The 22780-nt window shown below is 45.3% G+C and overlaps 1 protein-coding gene across 2 annotated transcripts; it reads right to left on the bottom strand.

Moving 5' to 3' along the window:
* Nucleotides 1-1709: 1709 nt before the first annotated feature.
* Nucleotides 1710-12650, bottom strand: YPEL5 (yippee like 5). 2 transcript variants are annotated; one of them, XM_084262033.1, is made up of 3 exons: nt 12602-12650; nt 3939-4111; nt 1710-2258 (listed from the first exon to the last, which is right to left on the bottom strand). In XM_084262033.1, exons 2-3 carry the CDS (start codon nt 4077-4079, stop codon nt 2034-2036), a joined length of 366 nt encoding a protein of 121 aa, XP_084118159.1. In that variant the 5' UTR covers nt 4080-4111; nt 12602-12650; the 3' UTR covers nt 1710-2033. The 2 variants fall into 2 exon arrangements, with proteins under 2 accessions (XP_084118159.1, XP_084118160.1); XM_084262034.1 differs by lacking the exon at nt 12602-12650 and having other exon boundaries at nt 3939-4173.
* Nucleotides 12651-22780: the final 10130 nt, after the last annotated feature.

Genomic DNA, 22780 nt, shown 5'->3' with positions numbered 1-22780 from the left:
GCTGTAGAACCACAACAATTTACTCAATATAGGGCACAGAAGAAAGGTTACAGCATTCAGCTGACAGACTTCATGAAAATTACTAAAAAGAACAGCAAATGATCAATTCAGGACAAAACATACTTTATTGTACTGTAATGTCAGAAGTACAAGAAAAGTACTGCAGAGAACCATGCTAATGGCGCTTTTAGGGTCTGTGAAGGACAGAAGTACAAGATAATGGGGTACTACTGTACTCAGTGCAAAAACTGATTCATTTGAGGCACAAGTACACTATTGTTTAAGCAGCTTGATTCAAGCACAGCTCTGGTATGTGATCTACTCTGTTTTCTTTCTATGTGGCAATTCTATAATAAAAGCTACTTTTACATGAAACAGGCAGTAGATTCAAGTCAGGGGTGTCCAAATTGCCACTTGGCAACCAAAAAAAATTTAAGAAAAATATTCTGCATACTCTGCACAAACTTGAGAAAAACACCCTCCACATTTTAGTTTCAGATATGGAGCTGTGGCTAGTGAAGGAAAGTTATTCTGAAAGGTCAGAGCCACGATCGGGCAGGTGAGGGGTTTTCCCCACTCCCGTCTTGTACGTCAGCGAGTAACTTATTTCACATTGACCACAACTTGTCCAATAAGAAAAAAAAAACAACCAAAACCAACTTGCATCTCTGATAAAGAATCATACATATCTAACATTCAAATAAATTTCAGCCCTTAAGATCGTAACTTATGGCTTAAGACACAATGAAAGTGTTCGGGCACCCTTGAGTTAAGTTAATGAAGAGCGTTTTTGCTAAAAAGGCAAGCAATATCGCTGTTTTAAACAGAGCTGACCTCTACAAGAAGAAAGCAGGAATCAAAGTCACTAGTTACCACTAGGCTGACAAGTACTGCTGCCCAGAGAGATAAAAACGTAACATCACAATGAAAAGGTTCAACAAAGTTGAAAGATAAAGGTTTCAACACCAGAAGCAGCATTTGAAAACAAGCTGTTTAAGTTAATCTTTTCAAGAGCTGCAGATTGCCTAACTCTAGGCATGAACAAACATGCTGGCAATCTTCTCCTTTTACACAGCAGCTGTGTTTAACATAGGAAGTTCTGGGTTTAAAGAAAGCTACTTGAAGAAGAATTAAGATCTGAAATTCCCTGTCTACTTAATGAGATTAGTAGAGTAATGAAAAAAAATTACAACTGAAACAGTAGTTTCTCAGTGGATCCCTATCATTACAAACACAGCTTGACTTGTAAGCAACGCAAGACTAAACAGACAACTATTATTTTATATTATTATGCTTATAAGTTACATCAGTTAAAGTTAAAAAAAAAAAGCCAAGCAGTCTTGCCCTATTTCAAGAATAGTTTCCAATCAACACCAGTTTACATGGTGAATGGGACTTCACAAATAAACAAGGAATGGTGACATCTTTGGGTCAAGAATGACAAGAAATAATGGGCTCTGTGCTACCAATCAACCTCAACAAGAATATGGCACAAGGGCCAGCCCAAGCTGTACCAACACTGAACCTTTAGCACTCGGCACAAATTCGGATCTCTTTACTTTAGCTAGCAAATCAGGTGAAAAGACTGGGTAAAAAAAACCAACCTAACTAAAAACTTCAGCCAAAAACTGGAATATACTTTTTAAAAAAACATCTGTAGTTTTAAAATAACTTTATGCTGACATCAGTTTGTGCAAACTAAAAAGAAACCTGATTTCTCTCTAACAAAAGACAAATCCCTCAAACATTTTCCTTTTAGCCCACTGTATCTGTAGATACAATCTCAAATCTAACAGATGTAAATGCAAGAGAGAAAAAGTTACAGCATCTGCACAACAAGGAGGGAAAGTAAAATATAAAAGGAATAAAGAAAGGAAGGTTCCATCTGAAATACTCTCACAATCTTTCCCACTCTGTAGTCCATGAATCCGACTCTGATGCTAAGGTGACAGTGTATGTAAGCAGATTTTTTTGTTGATTTTATTATTTTTGAGTTTCAATTGAAGAGAACCTGCAAGAAGACTCAAGTCTCTTCAGGAATTGTCGGATGGAACATGCTCCTCAAATCCTTCGCTCTCTCGGACCAACGCTCTTTCCAGGATAACACGGCCTTCCTTGTAGCGCTGGCTGTCTTCAGTGGCAAATTCATAGATCCACCCCAATTTGCTGTTGCAGTTTTTGCAGCTCACGTCTCGAACCATGTGGCGGCCAGTGAGCATGACCCGATCCTGAACTTCACTGTACTGCAGATTTACCACCTGGTACAGACATACAGGGGACAGGGAAGAGAAAGGATTAGTCTGCCTAGAGCAAAGCTTGCTCACAATGTGCATGACTGTCAACATGTTAAAAGTGAAGAGCCTGTGAGTAAAGTGAGGAGCCTGTAAGGAGAGTAAAGGCACTGCACTGGAACTGAAAACTGCAGTGTAAGAAGTCAACATCCCTTGAAAATCTCCTGCTTGAGATGGTAGCACTGTAAAGATGTGCTTCACAGGGATGGCAGACCCTCACTGCTTACCCGAGACACATCAAATGCCATCACAAGATACACGAGAGAGCAGAGTACTCCATTCAACTTTGGGTGAGAACTTCACAGTTAACGGCTTCTCTCAACTAATTGGCATGAATCCACTTACAATACGTATAACACATTTCTGCAACCCATGTCAGCACTTATTCCCAGAAATCAGAATCAAAATATTAAAAGAGGTACTTAAAAAATTTCAGGAGTGCTTTTGCCATAATCATCTAAGAAAAAGGAAGGCTCAGTGGCAAGGAAAGTAGGCATTAAACATTCACCTTTTCCTGCGTGCTATCTCAGCAGCTTAAAATATACTTTTAACTTGTTTTGGCAGCAACACCACAGAAGAAGAATTTGTAAATCTGGTTGAATTAAAAGCTGATGTCAGGACTATATCTAAACTACTAATATGTGGTAGTATTCTAAAAGACAGGAGCTGCATGCCTTCCCAGCTTTCCACCTGACTGTGCTTGCTCTCAGTGCTGATGTAATGCTTCTGACTGCAGAAATGTAAAACCCAACTGCTGTAATTAAACCCCACTACATAACATACGACAAAATTGAACCCCAGGATCCAGGGGATGAGAAAGAAATCAGAGGCACCGCTCTTGTAGAGCTATGCACCCCAACACTTGTACATACATACTACTGATAGGATTCTGCATACCAGAGATCCCAAGGCCAAGCACAGTTAAGACGTTACTACTAATGCCTCTATCAACTCTGCTGCTGGCCAGATGGCTTCCAAGAGAAAACCCAAACCAGAACACAGCAATGACTGTGTGACCAGGAACTGTGCGAGAAAGCAACGAACAATCGCTGTTTTTTCAATGAGTCTGATGCACAACTCTACGGAAGGGTTCATAAATAATGCTACACTGCAGAGTTATCACTTTCATATTTCAATTGTTGAATTAAATATTTTGGTCAATAAAAAAAAATAAACTAAACCTGCCTGTAAAAAACCCTGTGGTTACCTAAAACTGCCAAACTACTGTTAACCTGAATGCTTTTTAGAAATTAAGAGACTGTTATCTTGGCTTTTTTTTTAATGAAGTACAAATGCCTCTGAAGCTCTTTGATAAAAGATACTCTCACAGTGAATTTGAGGTTCATATTACAGAAGTTTCCAAAGTTAAAACTCCATGCTTTTTGGCATGATGCCTCCATATACACAACCCCCTTTATAGCCTTTTTGTATTGCAGATAAACTGATTTGGACAGCTTGCCATCAATAGTAAATGCCTAATTTGACTTCAAAGACAGCTGAAGAGAGTAAAATAAAATTTTTTAAAAAGTAAAATAGCAATTGCATACCACTTTAACCAAGAAGTTGCATAGTTTTAATGACAGATTCACATAAAACAAACTAATTTTTCAAAAGCCAATACTAGTTCCTTCTCAGCTTCTTACCAACCTTATTAAAAAGAAAGGCTCTTCCTGTGGCCCCTGTAAAACGAGTGGAGATGAGCTCAGAACGATTGGTCAGGATCGTGTCACAGTTTGCACAGGAGAACAGGCGAGTGCCACCGATGTGATCCAGAAAAATTCTTCCCATTTTTAGAGCTTATGCACGTTTATATTCGAGAACTGAAAGCAAACAGAAAGATCATGTACATGTAAAAAAAAAATAAAATTTTACTTTTCAGCAAAAAATTTCCAACCCTATGTATCCAGCAGAATATTTTGCAAACAATACTGTAGATGTTCTTTCCTTCATAGATGAATTACCAAACTTAAACAGACTGCATTCATCCTTTCTCATCAGGTTAAGATGAGTTCTTTCTTTACTGAGAAGTACACTGAGTCACCACGACAATTACAGCTCAATTCTCCCAAGTCATCCCCCCCCCCCCCTTTTAAAATATATCTATTTATTTTGTCACTTCCCCTCAGCTTTGCACAATTTATGACACGCAGCCACACACCACCACCATCCAGGATGCTTTAGTCATCTTGTATAGCAGACTGGGCTGCTGTATTTGACTTGACACTGGTTTCATGTACATAACGAAACAGGAAAGGTTTGGATGCTATTTCACATAATAAGCAACTCACCTACTCTTTGCACCAGACATCTTTATACACAAACATCTGAAGCTATCTAATCACAATGCAAAATCCTATGTCACGTACCTGAGCTATTTCCAAAGCATGATCACAAAAACACCAAAGCAGTTCCAATGAGCAGAAAAAAAGAGAGCCTAGAAAGCTAATAGCAGTGGATCTGCAGTACCTGATAAAGAAACCTCTTCACTGCCTGGGAAAACTGAAGTTTTTTCACCAACTAATATAATTACTCAAAGTTAATGAGTAAGTAGGCACAGAATGTATCAGACAGTTGAAAACTTAAATCACGAAGGATGAGATAATATGACAAAGGAATTAAATGATGATATTATTTCCATTTCAACCACAGAAAAGTTTTATGACTAAACATCTACAGTTAAACAAGTTAAATATATCTCCATTTATTCTTCAGATGTGGAATCAGAAGAGAGTATTGTCTCTGCTTTTTTCATGCTCAGCAATGCCAAGTAAATCTGACACACTGCAATATTTAAGTTGTGTGGGTTTTACCTTCAGAGCAGGAGATAGTGTGCTTCATAAAGAAATTAATCAAATTTTGTCCTACTCAAGTTGAATTGTCTGTCAGATACCTTTAAGAAGCACAAATACCTAAATTAAACCCATTTCAAGTTTCAGGGGATCAGTTTCTTAAAGCTGACTCTGACATGCACGAAGCAAATGGATTAAAACATGTACCTGCACACACAAAGTTTAAAATATCATTTTTATACGTAAAAATAGCAAGTCACTGAAATTACTTTCCTTTATTTCCAGATGATTTAAACACTTTGTTTTCTTACAAAGTGTGGCAATGAAAAGGGTTCCTAGTCTTGAACAGTGATTTACTTTAGCACAAGTTCCTTACACTCAGATTTTTCTAATCTGTATCCAATCTGAAGGATACACGAAAATCCAAAGCAATGGGATGACTCTTCCTTAAAGGTGATGTAATACCCCTCCCTGTCTCAAAAGGATAAATAACGCAGGCCTTGAGTTTGACAAAATTATGTCAAAGCTGAGTGTAGGGGGGGATGATACATCTTCCCTCAGTTTCTCTGAGCGTCATACCTTTCTAATATGCCTTTATCTTTTCTAGCAAGCAAAGGCAAAAGACAAAAAATAAAATGTGAATAGTGATGGCACGAAGGAAAATCAACAGACAATAAGTGTGAATAAACAAGTATCAGTCAAAGTCTCCAACCAGAAGAAACCACAAATACAAGCAATAAAAGCAATTGTGACAGATATGCCCATAAGGCGCTTGGCCTAGCTCCATATGCCACCCTTGCTAACTTTGGATAGTATTATTTTTGTGTTGATTGTATTGTGGATTAAAAACAATTAACCGATGGTAAGTTATTGTAAGTGCAGAATCAACATCCAAAGGGCTGCTTCTTTCAGGGTAAACACAATGCTTCCCCCATCAGTATTTTTAGACACTAATATAAAACAAATCAACCCCCACCCCTCTCTTGCCAAGAGCAATGCAAACTCTAAGCTTGTTAAGTGACAAGACCCATTATACAGACTGACCTGGCAACACATGCCATTTTACAACACACACATGTGAACACTTACACGCAAATACACCACCTACCTAAAAACGTAACTCACGTTACTGCACCCAGGAAAGCAGTAACCCAAAGTCACTAAAACCAAAAGGTAAACATTTCAGAAGAGAGCACGAGTGTATTTCTTACAACCAAGTTAGAAGTCAAGGTGACATACAAATGTATTACGTCTGGACATGGCACTATACATGGATTGAGGTCTTGAGTCCTGAAGATAGTGAACACTAAAATAAACGTATAAACAAATTGTTCAAAGACTTAAGGCTGAAAGAAACCTGCCTAGCAATACAAGGTCTAAACCCTTACATTACCTATATCATCCCCAAAAACTGAAGTAACCTCATCAAGTATCTAAATGAGAAAGAAACTTCCTGTAAGACTTAGCTCCCAAAAGAAAGACAAAGTGGGCCATCTGATGCAGCACAAAGCTGTGAGAAATCAGGCTAAAGTTACAGCAGAATCTAATAAACCAACTGGTACAGGAACAACTTCCTTCAGAACACTGTGCATAAGAAAACGTGTATTCTTGAAATAAATATTTAAAAATTTAGAAAGTTAAATTCTACAATCTGCGTAACAGTCAAAACAGTCCACATTCCTAACAAGTTTAAGAAACTGCTAAAACAATGTAATCATACTAGAATGCATAACATTTCAAATAACCTCTACGCTTAACTGCCCCCAGTAGCTTTTAGTCAAAATAGATATCAGCCTATAAATATAATTAGCTCTTGGTTTTCATTGTGAGGGTCCAGCTGAGGCGTTATAAAACCAGTCCCCTTTCATCAGTCTTTATATTACGACTCACAGTAGGAAAATGAAGACATTAGATGACTGCTAGTAAGGCAGCCTTCAAACGTTGCATTTGATTGCTAACAAGGAATTTTTGCTTTTTTCCTTTCACATAAGGAAGTTAATTTCAGCTTGGGATCATTTCACATCCCCACCCCTCCCTAGCCCCCAAGCTAAAAAACATAATCTTCACTTTTAAGACCAATTCAGAAGGTACTTGCTGTGGATCAAAACTGTTCTCTCTCTCCCATTGTCAGGATCCTGAATCCTGTAGGGCATATGCGTTGTACACTGGAAAAAGCAGGAGCACAACAGAACAAGGGAAAGCAATTTTCCATTGCTCTCAGGCTCGTATCCCTTCCATACAGAAGTTGTGTGAACAAAGTCACCCAAGATAACTGATTTTTTTCCTATAGTTTTCATTTCCCATGTAAAAGGTGTGGGTGTCTATTTATGTTCGCACATACATAAATGAAAAGCCACTTATAGGCAGTTTTTATAGCCAGTGGGAGGGCTTTCTTAAACGAAGAAAAGCCAGAGACTTGTGAAACAGTAAGGCATTTCTGAAGCTTAAGATCCTCCAATTAGGGGGAGGAAAATACAAGAAGTGCACTTACCCGTTCATCCACTCTCTACACTCAGAAGCAGTGAAAACAACTTCCATTGGTTCAGGGAGCCAGGCAAGTTCTATTGCTATTCACAGCCCCTCAAAGTGACACTATCGGATCACACCAATTCCATCATGCTACTAGCAGAATTTTCAGAAGCAGGAGACAGGAATTTTGATTATTCACAAAACCAAAGGCTGAGGAACAAAGAGGGATTTTTTTTTTTGGTCCATGATTTCACCTTTACCATCAGCTAAGCATTCTTTATTGGGTATGTGTCAGTGATTAAATCCTAGCAATCCTGCCCTCGTACAAATTGCCAAACACAAGTCACAGTATAAAATTAATGGTTCCAGTGTAAAAAAAGGCAAGGGTTTTTCTACTTTCAGTAATGGGATTGAAGGTACCTACCACCTGTTGTCAAATCTACACAGTTCAAAGACACAGGTGCTTTTATGGACTGAGGGCAGATGCCACTATGTCATTAGTCGGCACTCTGACCACTGCTATTAACCGGCATAATTGAGAAGACCTTTGTCATAACAATCAATGCCAGCTTGTACAGCTTACTCACAGTGCATTATTTTGACAGTACAAACCCTGATACAACTTCTTAGTCATACTGTGAAACATTTCCTGCCTGCATGCTTCTCCCAGTGAGTACACAGTGAGACAGGAAACACAAGCACTGTGGCTGTGTGTTATACAGTATGTATGTCCAGATCAGCATAGTCCCAAACTTCCACCTGTGCTTCAGCGCTGATTTTGGCAACACTGAGCAACAGCAGTCAAAGAGCTGACATTCAACAGCTTAAATCTGACCACTATCTGCAGACAGGACTGAAGCTACCCGAAGCACTACTTGGTTGGTATTTGTACCACCTAATCTGCCTACCTTCACAATCAATCAATAACAAAAGAAGTAACAAGAATTACTATTTATTAACGTTTTTAAAACTAACAGTCAGTGTTTCCTTGTCCCAGAGTGCATCTCTTGAAGACACAGGACCATCAACGTTTGGGAGAGCCAGCAGGCACTCTCTATATACACACTGGACTGTGGGTATTTCAGGAACTTCAGTGTTGCTTCAGCACCATCTACTGCATCTCAGATCTACAACAGAAAACAGATGCTAGTTAAAGGATACAAAGCTATGACAGCCTCTCTTTTGCCATTTCACTGACAAAAACCATTTTCCTTTGTACAGTGACCCAAGAAGCACACTCTGCCTTTGAAAAAGGGCTGTGCATTTCCCCAAGCACAATAAAACATTCTCAGGATGTACTTACTCTGGAACTGGACTTAAACTCCATCTTCACATCTCAGGAACCCGGCTTAAGCTTCCTCTTCTCATTTCAACGGCCAAGAGAGAAAAAAGAACACTTAGCAGAGCTACGATAAACTGTGCACTAAAGGAGGTAAGCAAAGAAATAAAACTTGCTCTTTACCTTCCCAGGTTTCTGCTGCTCGCAAATTGAGGTGCATCTGAACATACACAGCCAGTCAGTCTCTTAGGAGGTCTGAGATTCGGCCATCTGCCACTGACTTCTGCAGCTGCTGAAGTAAGCTGGGCCTGGCCTCCGCCTTCATGCAAGAACTTGTTATCAGAAAGCAGCACACGCAGCCAAATGCAAAGGAAGAAAGCGAAGTGGGACAGTATGCAGTGCTCATTAGAACTGCACAAGGAAGCTAATACAGTGAAACGACTGAAGAGGCTTTGGCAAAGTAATGAAAGCTGTGCCCAGGTGCAGCGCCCAGCACACACCTCCAACAGGGTGCCTCACAGGATGAAACTGCGCTTGTGCAAGCTGCACCAGTCTCATTTGCTGTTGCAAACTGGCTTTATTTCCACGTAAGGCAAAAGCTTTGCACTGAGATACTGGTATTGAAATAGGTTAACACAACATTATACTGGTGTGTGCAATAATTCAGGGTAGTGTGTTTCATCCTCACAGAGAGCAAAGGCATACAGATGGGGACTTGTTTCTAATACAGCCCCCATATCTCAGCATCTCCCATACAGTAACTTACATTCGCACAATACTCTTGCTAGCTAACACAGAGAAGTATTAGTTTACAAATGGTATCAGGTTCATATTAATTTTCTTTCCCACTACTACACAAAGAATCCAAAAGCAGCAACTACTCCTGTCTCCTTGTTTCTTTATCCCCTTTCCTTCCTAACATCTTTTTCCTCTCTTAAGCCTTCAAATGTTTTTAAGAAAGCTGTATTTCCTGGGTTTGTAATAAATTTATTCTTACACTAATTCGGCAGGAAAAACAATTTTTGCCTGTTAACCCATTCTGCAACTTTCAGAAAGCTCTAGGGATTCTGCCTTCATTGATTATAGTGCTGAAGCGATACAACTCTTTACCTGAAGGCACCACAGGCTTCATTAACCTTTTTTGTTCCACATGATTTAAGAAAACTAATGAAATAGTGAAATAGTGAAAAGACTACATACAAATTACACCCACTGGCAGAAAGGTCGCCAGCATGCTTAGTGTATCAGACCAAGAAATTCTTCTATCAAATAGGGAAATTCCTAAATGTAGATAAAGGCTCCAAAATTAACAGGAGACTTACTACCAGATGTCTACAGTGCACAGGCACTTCTTCTTTACATTTAACAATACATTTATAAGTTAAAATTTGCTTAAGGGAATTATGTGTTTTGGCGAGACCTGAGCAACTCAAGATTTCAACATAGGTCAAATGATAGTAAACAAACATGACAAACTTGGACAACACTGCTTCAAGCTCCTGATGACTACAAGCAGAGGGAATGCTAAATATATATATACACACACATATATTTGTACATGTGTGCAACTCTCAGTCTGTCAGCTGACAAGTAAAAAAAAAAAATCACATCTGTTCTCAACGTCTTCTCTACTGGGCTCTACTGGGCTCTGAGGTGCAATTTCTTTTGTCCTCACACACTTGGCAGTCACGTCTGAAACTCATTTATCATTATTAAAATCTATATATAAACTATCAGATCTGCATTCTATAAATTAAGTGCTTCCACAGCTACAGAAATGAAAGTAACAGATGACAGAAGCCTCAAAATGCTATTTATAAAGACTAACATTAGAAAAAGAGAGTAACGCTTAAAAATGGACAGCATCATTGTCACAAACATTACTTGAAGGCAGCTATCTGGAATGAAGCTATACATAACAGCATCATGCACAGCTGTTGTATAGCTCTGCATATATAGCTGAACCAGCCACAAGAAAGAATTTTTACAGCCATGGAGCAAGTTCCATCACTTTCTGCTACCAGCCACAAAACTTAGTTACAATAATGGTTAATCTATTACCAATAGTTGTTGACATCAAGAATTGCTCTGCCACACCTAGCACACTTTGAGAAGAGCCATGCCCTGTGTTTGTGTCACAAGACTTGCTTTGTTATTCCTTCAGTCTAATACCATGTATGTTGTTCAAAGAAAATCAAGAAAAACAATTGATGAAATCACTGTATTAGTCTAAAGACAGTCTGTATTCTTAAAGAAACACGTTGGAATAATCTAATCTGCAACTGTTTGCACAGTTACAGCTAAGGTCCGTACACGGAGTAAGGAACCCACAGACGACAGCCTGCACTCCTTTTTGCTTCGACCAAAACCTTTCCCAGAGCGAAAAAGAGACAGCCAAGTCGCTCACTTTCCTGGGGATTCACACTTTCACGGGCAAAACCCAACCTAGGAGCTGTCAGGCTAACTGGCTCGCTGCTGAAAGAGCCAGAGCACCTCCATAAGCAGACAGCAACCCCACTCGGTTTCTAACAGCCGGCTCCCCGTCAGAGCCGCCTGTCAGGCAGGGACACGGGGCTTACTCCGGGCTGCTTCGGCGATGAGTAAGTCTTCAAGGGGCGGTGAACAAGCAGCACCTTCTAATTGGCAAGGGAGAAGAGAGATGCGTCAAGTGCCGCTGCTGTGTGGCACCGCGGCTGCCCCAACCGGGCCGGCAGCTCCACGCTAACGACGGGGCAAGGCGGCGAGAGGGCTAAGGGGAGCTCTGACCCGCGGGCGGCGGGACCCGCGACGGCCTCCGCCGCACGGCGGTTAACCCCCGCGCAACCCGGCACGGCAACGCCTGCCCGCGCCGCGCCCCGAGGCGCCCGGGGCGGAAGCGACGCGGAGACTCGAACGCCGGCCGCTGCCATCGGCCGGGGTCCGGTGTCACCGAGGGGGGGGGGGGGGGGGGGGGGGGCGAAAGGCGGCCATCTCCGCCCCCAGCCCACGCGTGCGCGCTGGGGCCGCGCGCGCCGCGGCCGTTACCCCCGCGCCGCTGCTCCACACAAAGCCCCGCGCGGGGGCGGGCCCCAGCTGAGCGCCGTCACGGGGGCGCGCGCAGCCAACCGCCGCCGGCTCGGCCCCCGGCGCCGCCGCCGGGCGCTGCCGGCAGCGCAGGCAGCTTGACAACAAACAGGAGGAAACAGCTGACGGGAGGCCCCGCCGCCGCCGCCGCCGTGAGGGGCGCCCGGGCTGACCACCACCCCACCCGGGCGGCCCCGCCACCCTCGCTACTGTTCCTCTCCGGGCGTGTGAGGCGGTGGGGGACCTGGCGGAAGGGCCCGGGTAGAGCTCCTGGTCCTCTCCGCCCGGGGCCCCGTACAGGGACCGGCCCCAGAAGTTGCCGCTGCCCCGCAAGAAAGGGGAGCCGGCGGTGTTGGGACCGAGGGAGGAAGTTGTGGGCGCAGCGAGGCGAGGGTGCTCGGTGCCGGCCCTGGGCGGAGGGCTGGGCAGGAAGGCTGGGCGGCGCTGGGAGACGCTGACAGAGGAGGGGACGAAGCAGGGCAAGGCCGGTGCTTTGTCGCGGCGCCGGGCCGCAGCGGAGCTGGCGGGGTCGGCGCTGCCCCCCTCCGCGCCGCCGAGCCGGAGCGGGTCGCCCGGGGCCCCGCGGCGGCCCGAGAGACACAGTGCCGCGGCCCGGAGCGGAGGCCGCCGCTTCCCTCCCCCGCCGCCGACGGCCCTCCCCGGCCTCCCTGAGCAGATACAGGCCGCAAGGCGGCCCCCCGCCCGGTTACCTGGCGCAGGGGAGCAGCAGCGGCGGCGACGGCTCCGTGCCCGGTATCTTCCCCCGCCCTCCACAGTCCCGACGCTCCGGCTCGACAAGCAGCTCCGCCCCTTCGCGGCCCCGCCCCCGTCAATCAGCGCTGCAGAGGCTCCGCCCCTGTCGCCCCAGGGCCCGCCCCGCCCCGCGGTCGCCTCACGGTCGGTTCACGGCCGCTGCCGGCGGGACGGTGGTGGCGTTACTTGTCAGCGCTGCAGCGCTGAGCGGCGAGGAGTTGGGCCCTGGCTTTTCCCTCTCCCAGTCATCTGTTACCCGCCGCCCCGACCCTGGGGCTCTCTGTTTCCCCATCTGTCTCCCAGGCCCCCTTACCTCAGTAGCCCTGGGAGGAGTGCTGTCAGAGTGGCCCACGTCTTGCTGCGGGGGCCAAAAGCCCCGCATGCCGACCGGCCTTCCCTTGCCCCGAGAGCACACTGCCATAGGCCTGGAGGGAAGAAGGGGAGCCCTGTCCCCAGGCCTGCTCTCCTCCCACGGCCCCTGCATGCCCAGGGGTTTGGCGTGTCCCAGCATCACCATAGCAGGGCTCCTTGTGAGGGTATGAGGCGACCACATCACCACAGCAGAGCTGTGACTGACAATGCTTGCAGTGTTTTGGGCCACGCAAGTTGAAATCTTCGTGTGACATTAAATATTGCCTGTGATGGTGATGAATGATCAGGGAAGAAAAGCAGCAAAGTCTTTGTGGCCCTTGGCTATTGGTTGCAGGCGTTATCAGTTCCCTGCCAGTTTTAATGGCTCAGTGCTCGCACGCAGATTGCAACCTTGGCAAACAAATAGTGGCCTTGGCCAAAATGCAATGAAAAAAGCCCTTCTGAGTTGTTGGTTATGAAAAAAAACAGGAAAACGTGTGGGGTTTTTTTCTTTATGTGGGGCAAGCCATGTCATTTTAAGGATTTCTGTTCTAACAATATCACATCCATGTTAGAGAAAGTACATTTACCATGTGCAGTGATTCCTGGGTCTATCTGTGTAGTATCACCAGAGGAGCTGCAGTAATTGCAGGAATGAAAGACTCCGCAGGGCTCTTCCATCATTTCAAAGGCAAAGGGACATCTCTGGGAACACAGATCAGACAGCACATACTTAAATGCCCAGCTCTTCTTCAGCTTGCATCTTCTACCAGTTACTGATAAAAATTGCAAGGTGGGGGAGAATACAACCACCTGCATGAGAGCAGACAGTGATGGGCCAACACTGATACACGAAGAACTGCTCTTTGCTTTGGGTATCCCTCCAACAACTGAAATGTCTTTGGTATGGTCAGCTCTGGCCTGATACTGAAGGGAGGTGAGCATTGATGTTTCTCATTGGCCTGTCATCAAACCTCTCTTTAGACCATGCAAGGGAGGTGAAAAGTGTCGGAGCAGTCTGTAAGACAGCAGTCACCTCTTAGTTAAGGGCACGGGGACAGTAGCAGTACTCAGAATATTAGAAAGAATCCATAAAGACCATGCCAAGGGTCTCATTTACTACCAGCAAATGGAAGAAATAAGCGGTCTAATATGCCCTGTTTGTTAACAGATTGAAAACACTGTTGTGCCTTGCTGTGTAAGATATGAGCTTTGTCCCTGGTGGGTCTGCTGAATCTCATCACGCGAGCGATAAGAAGGTCCATGTCTTAATCATCTTTGCAAAACTCCCACAGAGATCACCGCAAACAAAGCCAAAACAAGAGGAAGAAGAGAGGCAAGGCAATGGTGGTTTGGTTGGCATCAATGACTGGGTGTTACCCAAGTACCTGTGAGCTCTCTGCTTTTCTCTTCTGCTGAGGCATCTGTACATCCCGTGGCAAGTCAGTTCTTTTTGTCTCATTTCCTTCTCTCTAAAATGGGGAGAGCGATGATACCTGCCTTGCTAGGCAGTTGCATGTTTGTCTAAGTACTGTTCTCCAGCCTGGGCTTATGAACATTGCAGTTGGCATAATAATATTACCATGAAAATAAAGCAAAGCCCAAACCTATGAATAGTATTAAATTCTCAGCAATAAGAAAGGTGGCAGTACCAATCAGAAAGGAACCAAACTGACCATGAGACAAGCAAAGAATGGATTAGCCTGTGCTTGACAGATGGTGCCAGGGACTGATGTTTTTATTTCCCTTGCAGAGGAGCTTAGAGGAAGTGGGATGGGGGAGGGGGAGGTAGGGCACATTTATTGGAACAAAGCAGCAAGCTGTAGTAGCTCTGCTGAAAAACATCAAAAATACCAAAAAATACCAAAACCAATTTCTAATTAGTTTGTAGGGGCCTTGCTACATATCAGCTACAGAGTGAAAAACAGGAACAGCAGTATTGCACCACATGGCACTTTTAATTTTTAAAGCAGCCTGAATATATTAATTAAGCCTCCCCTGAAGTAGGGAAATGCAGTGCTGTCAGCAGTTTGTTCCTTTACTTCTTAGGCTGGGATTTGGGAAGACCCTGGGCCTTTTCTACAGCTGACTCATATCACTATAGCTCAGGTGACCCCGGCGGAGCCACTCCCATGTAGCACAAGTGAGCAGAAGAGGCTGTGTTACACTTGGAACTTAAATACACCAAAGAGGGGTAGATTTATGTTCCCAACAGCCTTATTAAGGCCTACCTTTAATATTCATCCTATCTAAACTCACTCTCCAGCATTGTGAGCCAATTAATTACAGTCTCAGAAAGAATTGTGCAGTGAAACTCTGACACCAACATATTGATATAAATAAAAGCTCTGACAAAACTTCAGTGGAATTTAGCAGGTCCTGGGTACATCCCATTGAATTAGTGTCAGGGCTCGGGGAGGGGGCTGGTGCTTGTGCACATCTTTTCTCTTTGAAGAGAAAATATTACAGCTTAGTGGGTTTTATTCCTACTGAGTCTCCAGAACCACTATTCGTTTTCCAGTGTGCTTGTGGATCCCTGTGTGGCAAAGCTGAGCCTACCAAAGCAGGCGTGCCTGAGGTGGGGCAGTGATCTAGTGGGATTTTCCACTGCTGTTTGTCTTGCGCCCAGGATTTCTGGCAGCAGAGAGGAGGCAGCTGAAATACAGGGCTGGCCTTGCTTGCTGCTGAGATGCTTGACTCCTAGATGTCCCCTCTGTGCCTTCTCTGCTTTGCCTCACATCAAAGGCTGGGTTCATCCCACTAGTTGTTATTTGACAGTGGCTACTGATAGCTTGTGTTTTTCAATGGGGACAGTACAGCTTGCAGCTTCATTCTCTTAAAATAAACCTATTTCTATACATTAAAAAAATAATTTGCCTTTCATTTTCCCTCACAAACCGAAACCTATTGCTTTTGGCTGACCTGAAAGCTAACATGGGCACAAGTGCCATTTACAGATACATTTTCAGATGGCAATGTTTTGCCAGGGAAAATTATTTATACAGTTAATCTGAAGATCAGAAGATGAAGATCAGTCATGAGGAGGTCCCACTGTGCCCCCTCCATAACAGCAGAGCAGGCCTCATTACCCTGTCACCACACCTAGTAGGCCAGTTGGCCAGATCTTAAAAGGTGTTTAAGCGTAAAACTCTAAAGCACCCAGGAGCTGTATGAAAGCATGAACTTTATGTCCAGAGAGGGACTCAGCATTTGTGTGCCATTATTAAGATGTCAGGAACAGAGACAGTAGGCAGGCCCAGTGCCAGGGAACGCATAATGCTGTCCTGTGGAAATGAAGAGTCATCATGGACAGCACAGCTCAGGGAGGCCGGCAGAGGGACACTAATCACCCTGAAGCCAGTCACTGCTGCAGTGAGCAGGACTCACTGCCGTGCCCCTGCAAAGACAGGAGGTTGCTGAGAAGGATGGGTGGTGATACACACATATTAAAGATGGGACAGGGAACTTGCAGGTCTTTTGCAGTGCTAGGCCTTCCATGGTGGGGGACAGTTGCTGCAAAAAGAAGAGCTTTCAGGCTGTGGTGTCCTGCAGAGGGCCAGGGTGTTTTATTATTCTTTCTGTATGTAGACTCCCATAACCACCTTCTCTTGCCAAGGGATGGGGTTACTTCCTCCCACCTCCCTGAAAAATAAGGAACCTGACCCAGCTCAAAAGATCACAAGAGGCTTGGGGGTACAGGCTACCTGCATGGCAGCTGATTGCTTGCACTTTCCTCTGCTGCTGTCTCACAAATCGCTGTACAGAGGCAATGCTCTGCAAGATCTTACGAGTTACCAATATTTTCTTTGAGGGAGATTTTATCAGGTGTCCAGCAAATGGATGATAGCCACCTGATTATGCCACTTCCTCCACACAAAGTCTTTGTGTGATGCACATGTGTGTAATTGGAGAGAAGATACAACGGGGTGGTGCTCCTTTGATGCAACTGAACAGGGCAGGCAATGATCCAGCTACCAGCTGTAGATGACTTCAAGCGAGCTTTCTTCTTCAGCTGAGGAGGTAAAGCTGGAACCATTCATTTGGCACAGAAAAATGTCTCAACAGCTGTCTACCAGGAGAGAGAGAGAAAAACATTTTAGGGGAAGGCAGCTACTCTAATGCACGTGGACTTCATCAAACAGCCTGGGCTGCCCCTATTGTTTGTGAGCACTGGATGAGAACAAAGGCAGATTGGGCTAGAAAGGGCCCCACACAGAGACAGAGCACATACAGAATAGGACACTTTAAAGGCTGCATTGGGTCACCGTTTTTTGATGTAATCAGAGGAATCTACTAGCTTGGGAATATATATGTACAAACACCTGAGGCTTGAATATGTCCCCCTAACTGTTTCTTTTTGGTTACATCTGTGGAAGGATGGAACTGGTCCATTACAATTCTCATTTCATAGGAAAGTGAGTAAAAAAAAAAATCTTTGTAGGGTTGTCAGACCTGTGGGTGGGGTTTCCCACCTACAGTCAACACAACAGTTCCTTGAAGGTCCTGGAGCTGATGCAGTATTTTAATAGCACCAGCCCCTGCTCAGGAGGCATGCTTTTGGGTTTCAAAGGTGAACCTATTTAAAGAAAAAGAGCCAGGCTTACAATGCTCTTTGTTGATGGCTGTGTACCCAGAGACCTTTATCAAAGATGCTAAATTCAGAGGAAGCAGAGAGCAAAAGGCAAGCAGAGCCTGTGGGAAGGAACAACTGGCCCACATAGAAAGGGGAGACAGGACATGCAAGGGAAGGCAAAGGACATGGAAGCCTACCCAGTGAGTAGCTTCACTCATACCACCAAAAAAGGTGGGGGAGAGGCTTGTTTTGTAAACTTCTTGATAACTTAATAATACCTGGTCATAGACAAATACTCCTGTGGAGGCAGGGTGCACCTAAAACTGGGAGAGCTCAGCAGATTTGTGTCCATGTTTAAAACCAGTCTCCAGGGTAGAGAAACCTTGAGAAGGCAAGCTTAAAATCTGGTTTCTGTCAAGCAGCAATGACATGTGGGTGGCACCACCTTAAGGCACAGTGTGTTTCAATAATTGAAGCATGTGAGAGCACCTGATGAAACAGAAAATGCCGAGGTCCCCTTCTGCAAATGCTTTAGAGGTCTGTGAGAGGGCTGTCAACTCAGAGACCAGCTGTACAGCTGAGTACAAAACATTCCTGCCTCTGGGAAAAACAAGGAGAGACGACACATGGTTTATTCCAGAGCATTACTGAGACCACCATAGAAGTAAGAAAGGATTTCTTCCCTTTCCAGATACAATGGTAGCAAAAAGCTGGAAGCTATCTGCAGGTCCTGCACCTGAACATATAGTGATGAGACTTTGTACGTACACAATACCATGCACACAAAGATTTTAAAGTGCTTTACTAAGCTGAGCAAGCAGCACCATTCTTGCTGCAGAGAGAAAAATTAGGGAATGGCAGGGTTAGACTAGGAGCACGAGGCAAAGAACCTGCCATTTGTTGTGCTCCAGGCCCCAGTTTGGCTGAGAGCTCAAGGGAAGGGTGCTTGGAGGTGTCTATATGGTCAGATGCTTACATGGCAAACAGTGTGGCCTTACACAGGACAAGCTCAGAATTAGAGTAACAAGGGGCTTTCTGCTAAAGGTAGCCTGAGTCACTCAAAAGCCAGTGAAATAAGTGAAAACAAGAGTAAGGAGTACTCCAGGTTTAAACTCAGATGGGCTCACAGAACTATAATACAGCACGAGTGTGAGCAACCCACACCATGCCTGATTCAGTTCTCTTGTTTCACTGGGACTACACACACAGACTGCTCACATTTGGCAGAGGTGAGCGAGCCTGCTTCCTAGATTTGCAACACCTGACACAAGAAGGACAGTTTCCTTCACAGATGATTATGCACTGTCCTGCCGGACATTCTTGTCTCTATATTGGAGAGACATGGATTCAACAGATGGACCACTCAGTGGGTTGACTGGACGATCACACTCAAAGAGTTGTGGTCAACAGCTCAATATCTGTACTGAGACCAGTGATGAGTGGCATCCCTCATGGGTTAGTACTGGGACCGGCATTGTTTAGCACCTTTGGGCAGAGAATGGGTTGAGAGCAGCCGTGAGGAGAAGGACCGGGGGTGGTGATTGATGAAAAGCTCAGTGTGACCCAACAATGAATGCTTGCAGCCCTGAAAACTAACCATGTCCTGGGCTGCATCAGGCAGTGTGACCAGTGGGTCAAGGAGGTGATTCTGCCCCTCTGCTCTGGTGAGACCCCTCCTGGAGTACTGCATCCAGTCCTGGGAGCCCCAGTACAGGAAAGACATGGACCTGTTGGAGTGAGTCCAGAGGAGGGCCATGAAGATGATCAAAGAGCTGGAGCACCTCTCCTATGAAAATAGGCTGAGAGTGTCAGGCTCATTCAGTTTGGAGAAGAGTGGGGTCTGGGGAGACCTTATAAACAGCTTTCCAGTACCTAAAGAGGGCCTATGGGAAATCTGGAAAGAGACTTTTTACAAGGCGACGTAGTGACAGAACAAGGGGTAATGGGTTTCACCTAAAAAAGGGTAGATTTAGATTAGTCATTAGGAAGAAATTCTTCACTCTAAGGGTGGTGAGGGACTAGAACAGGCTGCCCAGAGAAGCTGTGGCTACCCCTTCCCTGTCAGGGTTCAAGGCCAGGCTGGATGGGGCTTTGGGCAACCTGGTCTAGTGGAGTGTGTCCCTGCCCATGGCAGAGGGTTGGAACTAGATGGACTGTGAGGTTCCTTCCAACCCAGACCGTTCTGTGAGTCTATGACTGGTATATCAGAGACAGGCAATGAGCCATCAACAGTACCTCAGCAGGGAGCTAAGCTGCAGGAATGACAACTTGGTGTGGGACTTGAAAATCCAACAAAGCACATGGTGGAGAGCACAGTAATCTAGGTCCTGGAAGAGAAAGGCTTTAGGGGAAGGGTTGGACACACCATGCATTTTGAGGAGCCACAAGTGGGAACAAAGCAAGCAAAAACAGTAATTTGCCAATAAAGCATGGAAAAGTATTCCATCATTATTACAGTTGTTGCATCATTATTAGTCAAGCTTCTAGGCATCTGCTAATGTGACAGCTAATTATTATTATTACAGTGTTTAGACAGATTTTTAAAAGGCATCATGTAGGTGCCTCACTCCCATTTGTTTCAGAGAGATTTAGGCAACAGGGACTGAACTAATCGTCCAGCCTCAGACTGGAACGTGGGAGACTAGATGATGTGATGACTCCTTTGTGAATCTCTAACCAGCAAAAAGCAGATACACTTTTAAAATCAAATAGCCTGTTAAAATCTACATTGGTTTGAAACGACTCATTAGACTGAGCTGACTGACCAATGTGATGCTGCATCTTAGCCCCTGAAAACCAGCGTGAAGAACAATTTTCACCTCATAGGGAGTTCTGAGCAGGGAAGACTGTGGTGTACCTGCAAAGTATGCCCTGCCTCCTCCCATCGTGTTCAGATACATCCACCACACAGCCCTGAAGAGAAGGGAACAGCAGTGAGACGAGACCAGCACAGCAGGACAGGGTCTAATTGAACAGAAACATGCTGTGGGAAGGACTGCAAGCCTGGGAAACAGCCTGCTACCTTCAGCAGGGGAGCCGGGTGTTGGGCTCGCTCAGGCTCCCTGTCAGGCACAGAGCCATTGAAGAGCTGTTCTCATGGGCTGCGCCAGCCTTGTCTCCGGTGAGCCATCCGGATAGCTTAGTTATAGACCAGTCAGTAATGCTGATGCAACAGGTGTGGAGGAGCTCTGGGAGCATGTATGTGGTCCTCTGGATGTCCCTGTGGTTAAGTAGAGCTTAAGGCACCAAGGGGCTCACAATTCACACCACGTGGAGAGATGACAGGAATGCCCAGCCCTTGCTTACTTACGCCATCAGCCACCCCCCACCTTGACTAACTCAACAGCATTAAAAGAAGCAAACTCCAGAGGGATGAGTAGATAGATATGAAGAAACCTGTAGCAGGTAACAGAAAGAACACCTATAAACCTATTCCTATGATAAAAAGGAGGAGCTGCAAACTGTAAGTAGACCTATTCCTCATTGGATCCAGTTTTGCAAGTATGCATAGGCAGCTTTGCATGAGTGAAACACCAGAAGTAACTGGAGCTTCTTGGAAGGGGTGCTAGACTAAATGGCTTCTCCCAAAAACTTAAAGGAGGACAGGCTTAACTCCAGAATATTTTCCAGGGAATAGCAGTGGCCTGCAAGTCAGAAGCCAAAGGCAATCCCAGCACAAGTGGTGCCCTCAGTGATGGAGCACAGCCCCACAATACGTAAGCACAGCAGGCAGGGACAGATGCTGGTAGCTGGGTCCATCATCAGCCCCAGACACTGCAAGCAATGAACCAGGTCCAGGGTCCATGCAGGAACAAAAAGAAAGAGAACTGGGTCCAGAGACAAGATGGAACATACACACCTGAGGGTCCCATCCAGGACAAAAACTGCCTACAGTGGAGATCAATGGTCCACCCCAGAGGCAAGGCCAGAGGCAGAACTGCAGACAGGCACACTCACAGCTCAAGTAGGAGCTGAGCATGTGCTCAGTTCAGAGCTTACGTGGAGCCCTGGAGCCCATAAAGAGGGGGGGTGAGAGCCCCATGTGAGTCTGACCAGTAAAATTACGGCCTATTAGTGCCTGCAGGGCCATGACTATATTTTAGAGAATAAATGGCACCACTGAGTGAGGAAGTGGGTGATAGGAACAGGCTAGCCTGAGCTTCTCACAGTATGGCCTGTATGGTGGTGTTTCCTAACTCTTGTTTTTTAAAAATTCAGCTATTATAATTGCTGTGGGTTTGTGTGGCAAAGGTCTGGTGGAGGAGGGGTGCAGGGGTAGTTTCTGTAAGAAGCTGCTGGAAGCTTCCCCCAGGTGGATGGACGCCCCACTGACCAAGGCCGAGCCCATCAGCAATGGTCACAGCACCTCTGTGAACTATGTTTAAGAGAAAAAACTGCAAGCATTGGCTTTTTGCCACCAGAGAAGGGAGTGAGAAAATGTAAGGAACTCTGCAGACACCAAGATCAATGAAGAAGCAGGAGGAGGTGCTGCAGACGCTGGACAGAAAGATGCCCCTGCAGCCCATGGAGAAGGCCATGGTGGAGCAGCTTGTTCCCCTGCAGCCCATGGAAGATGACAGGAGCACAGACCCCACCTGCAGCCCGTGGAGAGACCCCATGCTGGAATGGGTGGAGACATGGAAGACGGTGTGACCCGTGTTGGAGCAAGCCCCTGGCAGGACCTGCAGCTTGTGGGGAGAGAGGCCCACGCTGGAGTAGGTTTGCTGGGGGAGCGACTTGTGCCTTTGTGGGGGAGTCGCACTTCTCGTTACCCAACTCTGGATTCACTGGGTGTGTCTCTGTGCAGTGTAATAAATTAGATGCTTTTTTTTCCTTTTTGTTCCATGTTGAGTCTGTTTTGCCCGTGACACTGATTGCAGAATGATCCCTGTCCTTATCGCGACTCCTGAGCCTCTCAATATATATTCTCTCCCCTGTCCAGCTGAAAAGGGGAGTGACAGAGCGGCTTTGGTGGGCATCTGGCCTCCAGCCAGGGGCAAACCACCACAATAGTTTAGTTTGCTCTTGCTCCCTGGAAATGTACTGACCTCGGTCTGGTGGATCTCCTGTTTGATTCTGATCAGTTAGCAAGAGAAATGTGTCTGATCTGATTCCAATTCCTTGCAGATCTTTAAAAAAAATAATCATACATTCTTGGCTGTTTTTAATTCACTTTGTGGAGATGTAATTTTAGACAGGTGAAAACAAAGTA

The sequence above is a fragment of the Gallinula chloropus genome (genome assembly GCF_964237585.1).
Source record: "Gallinula chloropus genome assembly, chromosome: 3".
NCBI classification, from domain to species: domain Eukaryota; kingdom Metazoa; phylum Chordata; class Aves; order Gruiformes; family Rallidae; genus Gallinula; species Gallinula chloropus.
The sequence above is the reverse complement of the archived record's forward strand: the minus strand, read 5'-3'. Positions and strand labels throughout refer to the sequence as shown.